This window comes from Camelus dromedarius, chromosome 11 (assembly GCF_036321535.1).
Source record: "Camelus dromedarius isolate mCamDro1 chromosome 11, mCamDro1.pat, whole genome shotgun sequence".
In the NCBI taxonomy this organism is placed as follows: Eukaryota; Metazoa; Chordata; class Mammalia; order Artiodactyla; family Camelidae; genus Camelus; species Camelus dromedarius.
Window position 1 is genome coordinate 54418676 of NC_087446.1, and position 15480 is coordinate 54434155.

The 15480-nt window shown below is 37.8% G+C and overlaps 1 protein-coding gene across 7 annotated transcripts in view; it reads left to right on the top strand.

Annotated features, from left to right (window-relative positions):
- ATF1 (activating transcription factor 1) overlaps positions 1 to 15480 on the top strand; it is a 56755-nt gene that overhangs the window by 22348 nt on the left and 18927 nt on the right. For 4 of the 7 annotated variants that reach the window (XM_031462575.2, XM_031462576.2, XM_031462579.2 and 1 more), the window contains exon 3: positions 13864 to 13983. The exons of the other annotated variants lie outside the window; for them this stretch is intronic. In XM_031462575.2, coding sequence (XP_031318435.1) covers positions 13864 to 13983 — 120 coding nt within the window. The remainder of the gene's footprint in view (positions 1 to 13863; positions 13984 to 15480) is intronic. 7 annotated transcript variants of the gene reach the window in all.

Consider the following 15480-nt stretch of genomic DNA (forward strand, 5'->3'; position numbering starts at 1 on the left):
CAGGAGTGGGATTGCTGGATCATATGGTACCTTTATTTTTAAAGTTTTTTAAACTTTTTTTTAATTGAGCTATAGTTATTTTACAATGTTGTGTCAAATATTTTTAATTTTTTAATGAACCTCCATACTGTTTTCCATAGTGGCTGCACCAATTTACATCCCTCCCAACAGTGTGGGAGGGTTCTCTTTTCTCCACAACCCTCACCTCACCAGCATTTATTATTCATAGACTTTCTGATGATGGCCATTTCTGACTGGTGTTAGGTCATACCTCATTGTAGTTTTGATTTGCATTTCTTTAATTAGTGACGTTGAGCATTTTTTCATGTGCTGATTGGCCTTCTGTTATGTCCTCTTTGGAGAAATGTCCAAGTCTTCTGCCCAGTTTTTGATTGGGGTGTTCTTTTGTTACTGAGTTGTATGAGTTGTTCGTATATTCTGGAAATTAAGCCCTAGTTGGTTGCATCATTTATAAATATTTTCACCTATTCCGTAGGTTGTCTTTTTGTTTTATTAATGGTTCCTTTTGCTGGGCGAAAGTTTGTAAGTTTGATTAGGCCTCATTTTTGTTTATTTTTGCTTTTATTTCTATTGCCTGGGTACCGTAGGAGAACATTGCTAAGATTTATGTCAGAATGTTTTGCCTGTTTTCTTCTAGGAGTTTTATGGTGTCATGTCTTGTATTTAGGTCTTTAAGCCACTTTGAGTTTATTTTTGTTCATGGTGTGAGGGAGTGTTCTAACTTCACTGATTTACATGCAGCTGTACAGCTTTTCCAACACAGCTTGCTGAAGAGACTATCTTTTCTCCATTGTATATTCTTGCCTCCTGTGTTGAAGATTGACTATAGATATGTGGGTTTATTTCTGGGCTGTTTTATTCGATTGATCCATATGTCTTTTTTGTGCCAGTACCGTGCTGTTTTGATTACTGTAGCTTTGTAGTATTGTCTAAAGTCTGGGAGGGTTATTGCCTCTAGCTTCATTCTTTTTCCTCAGGATTGCTTTGGCAATTCTGGGTCTTTTGTGGTTTCATATCAATTTTAGGATTATTTACTTCTGTGAAAAATGTGCTGGGTACTTTGATAGGGATTACATTCAATCTGTAGATTGCTTTGAGTAGTATGGCCATTTTAACATTAATTTTTCCAATCCAAGAGCATGGGATATCTTTCTATTTCTTTGAATCATCTTTAATTTTATCAGTGTTTTATAGTTCTCAGTGTATAAATCTTTTACCTCCTTGGTCAGGTTTATTCCTAAGTTTTGGTTTTGGTTTTGGTTTCAGTTTTTTGATGCAATTTTAAAAGGGATTTTTTCCTTTTCTTTCTTTCTTTTTCTTTTTTTTTTTTTTCTGATATTTCATTGTTTGTTAGTGTAAAGAGATGCAACAGATTTCTCTATGTTAACCTTGTATCCTACTACCTTGCTGAATTTGTTTATCAGTTCTAACAGTTTTTGTGTGGAGTCTTTAGGATTTTCTATATAGAGTATCATGTCCTCTGCATATAGTGATGATTTTACCTCTTCCCTTCCAATTTGGATCCCTTTTTCTTTTTTGATTGCTGTGGCTAGGACTTCCAATACTGTGTTGAACAGAAGTGGTGAGAGTGGGCATCCCTGTCCTGTTCCACATTTTAGCAGGAGGGCTTTCAACTTTCCACCACTGCATATTATGTTGATTGTAAGTTTGTCATAAGTAGCTTTTACTGTGTTGAGATGTTCCCTCTACCCACTTTGGTGAGAGTTTTTACTTATGAATGGATGTAGAATTTTATCATATGCTTTTTCGGCATCTATTGAGATGATCATGTGATTTTTGTCCTTTGTTTTGTTGACATGGTGTATCACACTGATTTGCATATGTTCAACCATCCTTGTGACCCTGGGATGAATCCAACTTGATCATAGTGTATGATCTTTGTGTTATTGGACTTGATTTGCTAATATTTTGGGGGGAATTTTTGCATCTATATTCATCAAACATTTGCCTATAATTTTCTATTTTGATAGTGTCTTTGGTTGGTTTGGTATCAGGGTGATGGTGGCTTCATAAAATGAATTTGAGAGTGGTTCCCTCCTTTTCAGTCTTTTGGAAGTGTTTGAGAAGGATCAGTACAAGTCCTTTGTATGTTTGGTAGAATTCCCCAGTGAAGCCATCCAGTCCTGGACTTTGGTTGCAGGGAGTTTTTTTAAATTACAGATTCTATTTCACTTTTAGTGATTGGTCTGTTCAAATTATCTGTTTCTTCTTGATTCAGTTTTGGTGTAGTGTATGTTTCTAGAAACTTGTTCATTTCTTCTAGGTTGTTCAATTTGTTGGCATATAAATTGTTCATAGTATTCTCTTACGGATTTTTGTATTTCTGTGGTATTGGTTTTACTTTTTCCTTTCATTTCTTACTTTATTTGGGTCCTCTCTCTTTTCTTCCTGGTGAGGCTGGCCAGAGTTTTGTTGATTTGTTTACTCTTTTAAACAACCAGCTCTTAGTTTTATTGTTTTCTTTTTTTAAATTTCTGCTTTGTTTCCACTCTGTGATCTTTATTCTCTTTCCTTCTGCTGACTTTAGGTTTTGTTTATTGTTCTTTTTCTTTCAGGTGGTAGGTTATGTTGTTTATTTGAGATTGTTCTCATTTTCTGAGGAAGGCCTGTATCGCTATGAACTTCCCTCAGTTCCCTCTTAGGATTGCTTTTGCTGCATTCCATAGATTTTGTATGGATTTGTTTTCATTGTCATTTGTCTTGAGATTTTTAAAATTTCTTCTTTGATTTCATAGTTGACCCATTGGTTTATTGGTAGCATGTTTAGTCTCCGTGTAATTTTTTTTTCTTGTTTTTCTTTCTGTGGTTGATTTCTAGTTTCATGCTGTTGTGGTCAGGAACGATGCTTGAAATAATTTCTGCCTCTTAAATTTGTTGAGGCTTGTTTTATGTCCTAGCATATGGTCTGCCATAGAGAGTGTTCCATGTGTGCTTGAAAAGAATGTGTATTCAGGGTTTGGTTTTTTTATTTTTTATTTTTTATTTTTTTTGGATGTAATGTCCTGAAGGTACCAATTAAGTCTAACTTACTGTGTCATGTGGAATTTCTGTTGCCTGAGTTTTTGGTCTATAATGTCTGTCCATTGATATCAGTGGGCTGTTAAAGTCTTCTTACTGGGTTCCCATTAACTTCTCCTTTATGTCTGTTAGTATTTGTTTTACGTATTTAGGTTCTCCTGTATTGGGTGCATATATGTTAATGAGTGTAATAGCCTTTTCTTGTATTGATCCAGTTATCATTATGTAGTGTCCTTCTTTTATCTTTCTTTATGGCCTTTTTTAAAGTCTGTTTTGTCTGATATGAGTATTGCTACCCCCACTTCCTTGACATTTCCATTTGCATGACATCTTTTCTCATCCCCTTTCAGTCTGTGTGAATCCTTCACCCTAAAGTGGGTCTCTTGTAGGCAGCATATTGTAGGTTTTATTATCCAGTTTGCCATTCTGTGTCTTTTGATTGGAGCATTTACTCTATTGACATTTAAGGTAATTATTGGTAGGTATGTGTTTATTGCCATTTTAAACCTTGTTTTCTGGTTGATTTTGTATTTCTTTGTTTCTTTTCTTTTTTTCCCTTTTGTGGTGTGATGGTTTTCTTTTGTTATTATGCTTGAGGTCTTTTCTTTTTGGTTTTTGTGAATCTGTTTGTGTATCTTTTTGATTTGTGGTTACCCTGGTTTTCAAGTGTTAGCCCATTATTGTATCTACTTGCTAAAGAGATTAGTAGTCATATAAACGCGAACACATTCTAACAAAATCTACATTTTCTTACTCCTGTCCGTAACATTTTGTGATTTTGATGTCCTATTTTACATCTTCATGTTTATCTTTTAGCTATTCTTACTGTATTTAAAGTCACTTTCACAAAATGTCTTTTTTGTCCCCCCTCAATCTATGTACTTGTTTATTTAAGTGATCTACAATTCTTTTATATATTTTCTTTTCCTGTTGTGATTTTTCCTTTACTATAGATTGTTTCTATTCCACTTAGAGAAGACCTTTCAGTATTTCTCTTAGGATAGGTTTAATAGTACTGTACTCTTAATTTTTGCTTGTGTAAGGAATTCTTTCTCTCTCTCATTGTATGCTAAATGATAGTCTTACTGGGTAGAGTACCCTAAGTTGCAGGTTTTGCCTTTCAGGACTTTTAGTATCTTGCCACTCCCTTCTGGCTTGCAGTGTTTCTGTAGCAAAATCAGCTGACATCCTTCTGGGGGTTCCCTTGTAACTAACTCTTTGTTTTTCTCTTGCTGCCTTTAGAATCCTTTCTTCATCTTTAACTTTTGCCATTTTAATTCTGTCTTGCTGTAGGTCTGTTTGGGTTCATCTTGTTTGGTATCCTCTGTGCTTCCTGTACTTGGTTATGTTTCCTTCTTTAGGTTTGGGAAGTTTTCAGCCATAATTTCTCCAAATACATTTTCAATCCCTTTTTCTCTTTTTTCTTCTTGGACCCCTATTATGTGTAGATTGGCATGTTTTATGTTACCCCATAAGTCTCGTATGTTGCTTTCTTTTCTTTCTTTTTCATTTGTCTTTCTGTCTTCTGATTGGGTGATTTCCATTATTCTGTCTTTCAGATCACTTGTTCTTCTGCAGTATTTAGTTTGCTATTAATTGCCTCTAGCTCAGTTTTCTTCTCAGCAATTGAGTTGTCTAATATTGATTGGCTTCTCTTTATAGTTTCTAGTTCCTTGTTATAGTGACCTGCATTTCTATTGATAGTCTTTCTTAATTCCTTTGGCGTTTTTATTACCTCCTTTTTGAACTCAGGGTCTGGTATACTGGAGTGGTCTATCTCATTGTTCTTTCAGGGGATTTCTCTTGTATTTTTGTTTGTTTGTTTCTTGGTGGGGAGGTAATTAGGTTTATTTATTGAATTACTTTTTTCTCTATTTTTTTCAGTTTTTTACCAGGTAGGATTGTTACAATTTGACTGCACATATACAATATATTGTATGTAAACACATATACACAATATACTGCACGTATTTTTTAATAAACTTTTTTTTAGAGCAGTTTCAGGTTTATAGCAGAATTGAACAGGAAATACAAAATTCCCACGTAGCCCTCCCCACTCATACATATATACTCCCCTACCCTCAACATCCCTCATCAGTGTGACATATTTGGTACAGTCGATGAACCAACATGGACTCATTATTAGCCAAATTCTGTAGTTTACATTAGGGTTCACTTGTGATGTTGTACATTCTATGGGCTTTGACAATTGCGTAATGACATATAGCCACCACTATAACATCATACAGATACCTTGTGCTCCATCTGTTTATCCCTCCCTCCCTCCCTCCCTTTCCCCAAACCCCTGGAAACCACAACCTTTTTATTGTTTCTGTAGCTGTGCCTTTTCCAGGATGTCATTTAGTTGGAACTGTACAGTTTGTCATTTAGTTGGAACTGTACAGTTCAGACTGGCTTCCTTCATTTAGTAATGTCTTTTAAGTTTCTTCCATGTCTTTCATGGCTTGATAGCTCTTTTTTTTTCACCGCACATATATTTTTTAACTTACATATATGTACTGTTCATCGTTTCTAAGAATGTTTATAGAGCTTTAGCTTTTTAAACTTTCATAGTTATTAAAGGATAAAGCCAACCACAAAATAAAAATCACAAAATAAAAATCAATTCAAAAAAACATACACCTTGCTATAAACAGCAACATTATTTAAATTGCCAAGATAGATATGGAAGCATCCTAAGTGCATGTCAATAGTTGAATAGATAATGAAGATACAGCATACATATATGTAATGGAATACAACTCACCCATAAAAAAGAAGGATGCTTTGCCATTTGAGGCCTTTCATTTTTTTTTTTTTTCACTTCAAAACCCAGCATTTTATAACTGGCATAAACATTTCCATGACATCAAAAATAACAAAATACCTAGAAATAAAACTTAACCAAGGAAGTTACCTATACTCTGAAAACCAAAATGACACAAAGAAATGGAAAGATTTCTTGTGCTCTTGGATTGGAAGAATCAACACTATCAAAATGGCCATACTACCCAAAGCAATCTACAGATCCAGTGCAACCCCTGTCAAAATATTCATGACACTTTTTACAGAACTAGAACAAACAATTCCAAAATTTATATGGGTCCATAAAAGACCTCGATTGCCAAAGCAATCTTTTGTAGGTTTTTTATTTCCCCCTCTTCATTTCTCTTTTCTTATGGTTTGATGATGAGAGAAGTTCCTTTAACATTTGTTGTAAAGCTGGTTTGCTGGTGCTGAATTCTTTTAGCTTTTGTTTATCTGTGAAGCTTATGATTTCTCCATCAAATCTGAATGAGAGGCTTGTTGGATAGAGTACTCTTGGTTGTAAGTTTTTCCCTTTCATTACTTTAAATATATTGTGCCATTCTCTTTGGCCTGTAGAGTTTCTGCTGAAAAGTCAGCTGATAACCTTATGGGAGTTCCCTTGTATGTTACTTGTTCCTTTTCTCTTGCTACTTTTTAATACTTTCTCCTTATCCTTAATTTTTGTCAATTTAATTACTTTATGCCTTGGTGTGTTCCTCTTTGAGTTGGTCCTGTGTGAAACTGTGCACTTCCTGCATTTGGGTGATTGTTTCCTCTCCCAGGATGGGGAAGTTTTTGGTTATTATGTCTCCAACATTTTTCTCAGGTCCTTTCTCTTCTCTTTCTGGGACTTCTGTAATGTGACTATTAGTGTGCTTCACAGGACAGAGTTCTCTTAAACTATCCTCATTGTAATTCTTTTTTCTTTTTTCTGTTCTGAAGTACTGATTTCCACGAATCTATCATCTAGCACATTGATCTGTTCTTCTGCCTCATTTAGTCTATTCTTGGTTCCTTCTAGTATGTCATTCATTTCAGTGATTTTATTCTTCAACTCTGAGTATTATTTGTATTTTCCAGCTCTTTGCTAAAATCTTCACTCTGCATCTGTACTCCTCTAGAGTTCTGTGGACATCTTCACCATCACTTTAAACTCTTTCTCAGATAAATTGCCTATTTCCTCATCACTTATTTCTTCTGGGATTTTATCTTGTGCCTTGGCCTGGGAGATATTCCTCTGCTGCCTCATATTGTCTTTCTATTTGTATTTTTAGGTAGATTAGTTATGTCTCTCAACCTTGGAGAGGTAGCTGTCTGTGGGAGCTGTCCTACGCATCCCAGCAGTACACTCCTCTTTTGTCACCCAAGGGCCAGGTCCCAGCCAGTCCCAGGGTAGAGTCTGGCCTGTGTTTGTGGATTCCTTCCACAGGCTTTCGGATTGTTATTTTCTTATTTCTGGTATTTGCTCCGTGGTGGATGAGGCTGGACTAGAGGCTTACGCAGGTTTCCTGGCAGGAGGAGCTGGTGCCTGTCCACTTCTGGGTGAAGCTTGGTCCTGGACCTCCAGTGAGTAGGGCCAGAGACTTTGTGGCTTAGGTAGTCTGTTGATGGGTGTGGCTGTGTTCCCACCCAGTATTTGTTTGGTCTGAGGCTTCCCTACAGGCTGTTGGGCGGGGCTAGGTCTAGGTGCTAATCATCCAATCAAGATGTCAGTCTCCAGGAGAGCTCATGTAGATGAACACTCCCCTGGGTGAGGCCCAGCCGTCCCCTATGTCCCCAAGAGACCTTCCAAAACCAGCAGGGAGGTCTGGCCCATGTTCCTATGAAATCACTGCTTCTGCCCTTGGACCTGGTGCATGCAAGATTCTATGTACACAACCTAAGAGAATGAAGTCTCTGTTTCCCCCAGTCCCATAGGGCTCTTGGAGCTAAGCCCTACTGGTCTTTAAAACTAGATGTCCTGGGGTCTCCTCCTTTTCCCAATGCCAGAACCCCAGACTGGGGAGCCTGATGTGGGGCTTAGAACTCTGATGTGGGAGGGCCTCTACAACTGACTTAACCTTCAGCTTGTGGGTCGCCCTTCAGCTTGTGGTGGGTATGGGGCCTGATTTATATGGCGAGCATGCCCCTCCTACCATTCCGCTGTGCTTCCCTCTTTGTTTCCAGTTGCAGAGTACCTTTTTTTTTTTTTTTTTTTTTGCTATGTTCCAGTCTTTTTCAATGGTTGTTTTTTTTAGCAGTCAGTTGTGGTTTCATTGTAGTCGTGAGAGATGAGCTTTTGTTCCTACTACTATGCCATCTTGACTGGAAATCTCTTCTCATTCTTTTAATTGGGAGCCTCTTCTTTTTCATTTTACTTGTATTTCTTTGTCTCTATGAATTTAGGAGAAACAGCCACTGTGGTTTTGAAGGCTGTTTTTATGTGGTAGTATCCCTGCATAGCCTGTGTGATTCCAATATTGTTTTTTTGTATGAATTCCTGCTGCATCTTTCTTCAGGGTGTGCTAGCCGTTATCCCTTTGTAGGGCGGTATGATTGGTGTTACGGTGACCTGTACTGGACGTTGAGTGGGGCCTCCTCTTTGCTCTGTGGTTGTCGCAGACCTGTTAGGGGAAGGGTCTGCTCCCTGGTTGTTGGAGGTGAAGCACCCAGATCTAGTTCCAAGCTGCAGTGTGAGGTAGGTGGGACTGGAGCTCTCCTGCAGGGAAAGGAGCTACTGTGTATTTCTTCCCAGGAGCTATCCACCAGGAAGTTTGTTCTGTGCCGTTGCATGCTACCCGGGGTGCATGCCAACAAAGTATACCATTGTTGGTGTTGCCCTTACCCCCACCTCTGTGGGAGCACAGTTAAATTTGTTCAGATTTCAGCCCCACTTTTGTATGTGAGTGCCCACAAAGCCTGCTGCTCCTGGCACTGGACCTGTCTGCCTCAGCTGTAGGAATGCCAGTGGTTGGCTCACATGTCCCTTGGGTGCTATCATCACAGTCACCAGTATAAACCCATGGAAGCCTCACATTTGTATGTGATGTAGGAGCACCAGGATTTGGCTCAGATTTCAGCCCCACCTCCATGTGTGGGCAACCCACCCCAGAGCTTGTAGCAGCAGAGCCATGCCCATTGTGAATCTGGGCAGCCACACCAAGTCTTCTCCCCAGGTCTGCCCCCAGAAACCTGAGTTTTAATGTTTTTTTTCTCTTTTAATCCCATAAAACATAATTATTTTATGCATTCATCATTATTTGCTTTTTTCCACACATTTATCATTTTCTTTGGTCTTCATTTCTTCTTACATGTCTCAGCTTTCATTTGAGATTGCTTTTCTTTTACCTTAAGTATTTGCTTTAGAAAAACCTTAGCACTGTAGACATTGTGGGCTGGATAATTCTTTGTTGTGGCAGTACTGTGCACTGTGGGATATTTAGCAGCATGGCCTTTGCCCACTAGATGTCAGTATCAACATACAATTGTGACAACCCAGAATGTCCCCAGATGTTGCCAGATGTCCCTGGGGGAGCAAAACCATTCCTGGTTGAGAACCACTGCTTTAGAGTTTACTTTGATGTTAAGTCTGCTGATGGTAGTGATTTCTCTGTTGTTTGTTGAAAATACCAATTTCATTTTCAAGATATTTTCATGGGGTGTAGAATTCTGAATTTTTTTTTTAGCACATGTAAAATACCATTTTGCTGGTTTCTGTTTTCCATTGTTGCCTTTGAGAAGTCAATGGACTATTGCTGTTTTAAATATAATCTTTTTTCCTTCCCTTCAACATCTTCTCTTTACTTTTAGTTGTACTGCAGCTTCCATTATATTGTGTTTAGGTGTAGAATTGTTTATTTATTCCACAAGGGAGTTATTGAGCTTCTTGAATCTATGGATTGATGTCTGTCATTATACTTCTATAACGTTTTCAGCCATGATCTCTTCACATCTTGTCTCTATCCTACTCTCTTTGGCCTTTTCATTCATATCTTTTAACCTCTCATATGTTTTCCATCTGTTTGTCTCTCTCTGTTGCAGTTCAGATAATTTTTTCTTGTTAGCCAGCTCACTAATTTTCCCTTTAAGCTTTGTTTGGTATATCCAGAGATTTTTAAATTTTCAAGTATTATATCTTTGTTTTTAGAAAATCTGGTTCTTTTTCAAATCTACTATAGTTTTCTTTTTCCTGAAGGTATTTTCAAGCTTGTCTTGAAACATATTCTACTGTTTGTTTAAACATAGTAATAAGCATAATTATTTTAATAATCTGTGTCTGATAGTCACTTAATACTATTGATATTACTTGATACTTATCATCACTTGATACTGATTAGACCTAAGTAATATTGATAATGTATTTCTGCCGTGTGCTGTTTTTGCTTCTTGCACCAGCTGCCTTGTATAATTGGTTATTTTAATATTCTTTACTATCCATTAAATCTTTTGTGGCCAAGGATGCGGCTGCCTTTCTCCAGAAAGAATTTACTATTGCCAGGTGCCTGGGGAACCACTTTCAGGATTTGAGGCTTTTTGTCTTTTCATCTGGGTGATGTTAATTTAAACTGTTAATTTAAACTGTAAATCTGCTGGAGAGCTGGTTACATCATCTTCAGCCCTTCCCTCCTCCATACCAATGCAATTTTCCTTCTGTTACCTTATCCTGAGGGATATGGCCCTTTGAAAGTTCCAGCTTAATAGGGGGTCTCCTATCTTTCCCTAGAGAAAATCCTGGCCTTTTATGACCCCCTCTCCTTTGAGAGCAGTTCAAGTCTGCCTTGATAAGTGGTTTTGTTTGTTTACTCTTTTGTTCTTGCTCTACTTCGGATTTTGGCTTGGTGATTTAGAATCTAGAGTCTTTAGAGTATAAGAAGCAGAGGAAAGAGAAGTGTCAAGAAATGTAAAATGTTTAAGATTTTACCCTGTCTGCAAGCTACTAAGCTAGATTGCTTCAGTTTCATGGATGCTGGCAGAAGACATCAGAGTCCTGGTTCAGAAAGAAGGGACTTTATAACTTGCAGCACAGCAAAAAGCATAAACTTCAAGTTTGCTCAGTTTCAAGGGACTGCCTTCCAAGTCCCATGGATGCAGAGTGGCTCAGGTGGATTTACAAATGAGTAGGTGTTAACTTTCCAAGAAGGAAGGGAAGGACTTTCTGGACACATGAAGGGGATATCATGCTAAGTAAGGCCTTCTGGTAGGAAGGAGTAGAAAGGACTATCAGACTCCCCTTTGGGCGGAACTAGAGGAATATGGTATCAGATCAAACAGGAGAGGCAGGAAGGAGCCATTCTGTGCAGGGCTTTGTAGACCACTGTAAGAAGTTTTTATTAGTTTTTAAATTATTGTTTGTTTGGCTTTTAAGTTAAAATATTTAATAACATTGTTTTCATATTTATTTTTATAAAATAAATTGGTTTATTAAGTTACCATATAGTTATGGCAAGGCCATAAATGGTATAAATCTGCCCAAGCCTATCTGACTCCATAGTCTGTGTGCCTTTGTGGAGTTAGAAGACTTTGGATTCAGACTCTGGAAAATAGAGGTTCCTTTCCCATGCCACTCTACTAACTCCCCACCCTCCCTCACCCAAATGTCTACAGTCCAGGGATCCCCTAATTAGGGAGCTAAAGAGTATGCTAATTTTTGCCAAGTCACTTGTAGAGGAGTGAGCTCAGCTAACCCCGGGGAGTGAGAGGAAATGGGGCTTGATTCTACAGCTCCAAAAAAAAAAAAAAATCCTTTTCTTTCCACTTCTAACATCTCTAAGAGGGGTTCTGAGGTTGGCACCATAGTGTGCTAACAGGTTCTGAAGATCTAGTGCTGTACTGTCTCACATGGTAGCCACAAGTGGATATTTCAATTTTAATTTAATTTTAAATTTAAAAATCAGTCTCTTAGTCATAAAAGCCGTATTTCAAATGCTTGATGTTCACATGTGGCTAGTGACTGCCATATTGGATACTGCAGACATAGAACATTTCTGTCATTTCAGAAAGCTCTGGTAGCACCAAAAAGTAATAGAGGCAATCATCTGTGTTTCAACCTCAGGTTAAAGTTGGGGTTGTGAAGAGGGCAGCTCCTTCCTTTCCTTCTTTGAGAACGATCTCAGGATTTAGATTATCACTTTCGAGAGTGGCAGTGGGAAGACACCAGGCTTTCGGACCCTGAGTAATGAGCATTCAGTGAGGTTAGAATAGTGATAATAAGAGGAAGGAGCTACTAAACTAGATATATATAGATACAGTGCTTTTTTCCCCTCTTCTACCTGCAAGACCCACAGTCTGCACAAAAATCAAAAGGATTGCAAGAAACCATGGAGGAATGATTGTTTTTATCATTTTAGAAATGTAAATTAACACCATCAAAGGTTCTCATTATTAGTTGAGTGATTGGCTTTAGTTAGGGTCTGAAAGTGAGGGGACCTCAGTGTAATGGTAAATGTAGAGTAGGACTCTTTAAGAGTCATGAATTGTTTTTTTTTTAATTCATTAATTTCTGTATCCCCATTTTGGGATACTGTTACAGAGAAACAGAGCCAGACACTTACTAAAGGCCGCAAAATTTCATTCAGACTAACACCATAGGGAAGAGAGACTCTAGCATAAACTGAGCTCAAGTCCGCTGAAACAAAAAGGTGGGTGCCTTTATAAATGCTGGGGTGTGCTAAAGGAAAAAAGTACTGAAGGTGTTAGGTGGGGAGGTGGTCAGAGTGATTAAGCCATCTGTGTTGGCTAATTGGTGCTTATCAAAGTTAGGCTCCTACCCTCCCACACACCCACAGAGTCTGGGAGGCAAGGGCCCTATCCTTGATAACTGCATTTCAAAGGGATGACTCCCAGGTCCTTGAGAAAGACATTTTTAGGTTGTAGAAGATTTATATCTCAAGGGTCAGAGTAAGGATTTACAACTGCAAGTTTTCTAAGGAAATGCTCCCAAAAAAGTGAAGTCAAAGATCTATAGTCAGGTTTTGGCTGGAACAGCTATGTTGGCAGCATTGAGCTTTCTCAGGCAGGCATTCTAAGGAGGCTGAGTCAGCCTAGGAACACAACCTGGAGCTGATAGAAGCTGTGCTAGAGTTTGGTCATGTCTCTTAGTGCGTGAGGGAGAGGGAGGCTGATGGAGTCATTGATGCTGAGAGTTCGCAGTTCTCAGTACCTGGATAAAATTTTATATATAGTATTTCACGACCTGGGCATTTTGGGAGAATGGTAAGACTGGAATTTATCCAATCTTGGGAAAGGGTAAAGAACTTTCAGTGAAAGGGAATAAGGCACTGTTTTGGGGGCCTGATGCAAACAAAAGAGGGGAGCTGTCAAGAAGGTGATTTTCAGGACCTGAGAAGCAGGCTTGGATTTAGACAAATGGTATGAACCCAGGGTAGTCCAGAGGAAGGCAAGAGATCTCAAAATATCTGGGAAAGATTCTTGGAAGAGGTAGAAGCTGAGCTGAGTCTTAAAGGATGATGGGTGGGCTTTTCTTGGTTTAGCATTATTGCGGTTTTTACATGAAACCCCATCTGATTTCCACAGAAATAAAATTTAATAACTGAATCATGACATTATAACTTATTTTTCTTTAAAGACACTGCCCAAAGTTGGTATCTTTCTAACTTTTTTGACTCTTGATTTCTTGATTGGTTTTCAACCAGATCTCTTTAGAATAACATGTTCTAAAGAGCCACGTTTTTATACTCAGTTCCTTTGCCCAGGATACCATCCAGCCCCATCCCCCAGAGAACTGTGTATCCTTCAAGACCCAGCTGCAGTACCACTTTTCTTTGCTCCTATAGTGCAGTACTTCCTACTTTTCTACTTATGTTATAGCTCTTATTCTGTTTGTTGTACTCTCAATCCCCTAGTGCAGTCTCCAGCCTGCATGAGATGCCTAATATGTGATTAATAGATATAAAGGTAATAAGCTCTGAAATGTGTCTTCCAGTATTAAGAACTCAGCTATCTTATGTGCACAGGTATAATATATATTATGTTAATTGGATTTTTATTTGTTCTTAGATGTCATTAAGAGGATCTGCGCCAGTGACAATTGTACCTCTTCCTGGAGAGCAAGTACAGGTTCAGGGGGTCATCCAGACAGCTCAGTCTTCTGTAATTCACCCACCACACGTGCAAACGGTACAGAAATTCAAAGACTTAGTGGTTGAGAGAAGGGACTTTTGTACCCTGAGTCTTCAGACACACTGAAATTGCTGTAGTTATAAACCAAAATAATAAAGTTGTCTTAGAAATAAGACTATAGAACAAATGAGGCAAATAGAAGAGTTTCAGAACTTCTCATTTCATATAATATATATAGCCCAGTGAAAATAGAAGACAATTTTGCAGAAAAGTTATGCTTAGAATTTAAGGAAGTGAAGGATTTTCTGAAAAGAAAGCACCTTTTTATCGCGCTGGTATCCTTCATGAAAAAGAATGAAGAAAGGGTGATGATGTGAGCATCTTAGCTAAGTAAGAAAGTACCTACCGCGTGCTTTATGGTGGTCAAATGAAAGAGAGTTCTCTCATAGTAAAATTCTTACTTATATCTGTCTACCTTCATGTTAACACCTGACAACAGTAGGAAGGAAAGAGCCATTCTGGGTTCCTTTTCTTTCTACTCTTTCTCCCCATTTTATCTTCTGGCTCCTGTGAGTCTCAGAATGCCTTTGGTCATATCATTTTTAGAAGCAGCTATCCTGGAAGAAAAGTTGTGTAATTTGACGTTTTCATCTTGAAAAAAAAAAAAGAAAGATATATATAGTGTCTGGCAGTGTTGTCAACTCTAGAGCTGCATCTTTATGTAGTTTTTTCCCTATATGAAAGGTGACTACTATATGGAATTTTGAGTTTTTATATGAAGATTTTGCTTTTATTTGTTAGTGCTGTTATTAAATAGAAGTACTTGATCTTAGTTATAAGTAATCACTTAGCTTTAGGAATTAGTTTCTTCTTGAGTTTAATGCGAAGCTTTGGAGTAAATTTAGTTATTAGTGAAAACAGCAAAAGATTTAAATTGCAAATGGCATATCTATGATGTTTGAGGAAACACAGAAGAGATGGATCTTTAATTTATTATTGGTTACTGTTATTTCTTAATTATTACAGGTTGTGACCAGTTCTTTTCTATCAAAAGATGTATATTTAAGATAAAATATAAAAAGGTAGTTGTACACTAGACCTTTTCTTTGAAGGAGATTATAGAATGTAAAAAAAAAAGCATTTCTGGAAATTTAAGATCTAAGTCTGAATAGTTTAGGGGAAAGCTTTCTGTAGACAGTAAATAATGTATAGAACTTACTTGTTACGTCCTTTCTAGAAGCCTGTTTTGTTGATCTTATTGGGGGATGGGGGGGTGGCTGGTCAGTGGAGGTACTGGGGATTGAACCCAGGACGTTGTGCACACTAATAGAGCATGCACTCTACGACTGAGCTATATTACCTTCCCCTGTTTATCTTTTTTTTGTTTTTGTTTTTAATGAAGGTGAAGTCAGATGTCACAATGCAAATTGGGACAAATGTTGGGAAATTTAATACATTTTAAAAACTGAAAATAACTTGTTTCCTCAATTGTAAGACACTATTATAACTTAAAACTTGCATAAGGATATAGTATTGACTAGTTTTAAAAGGTTT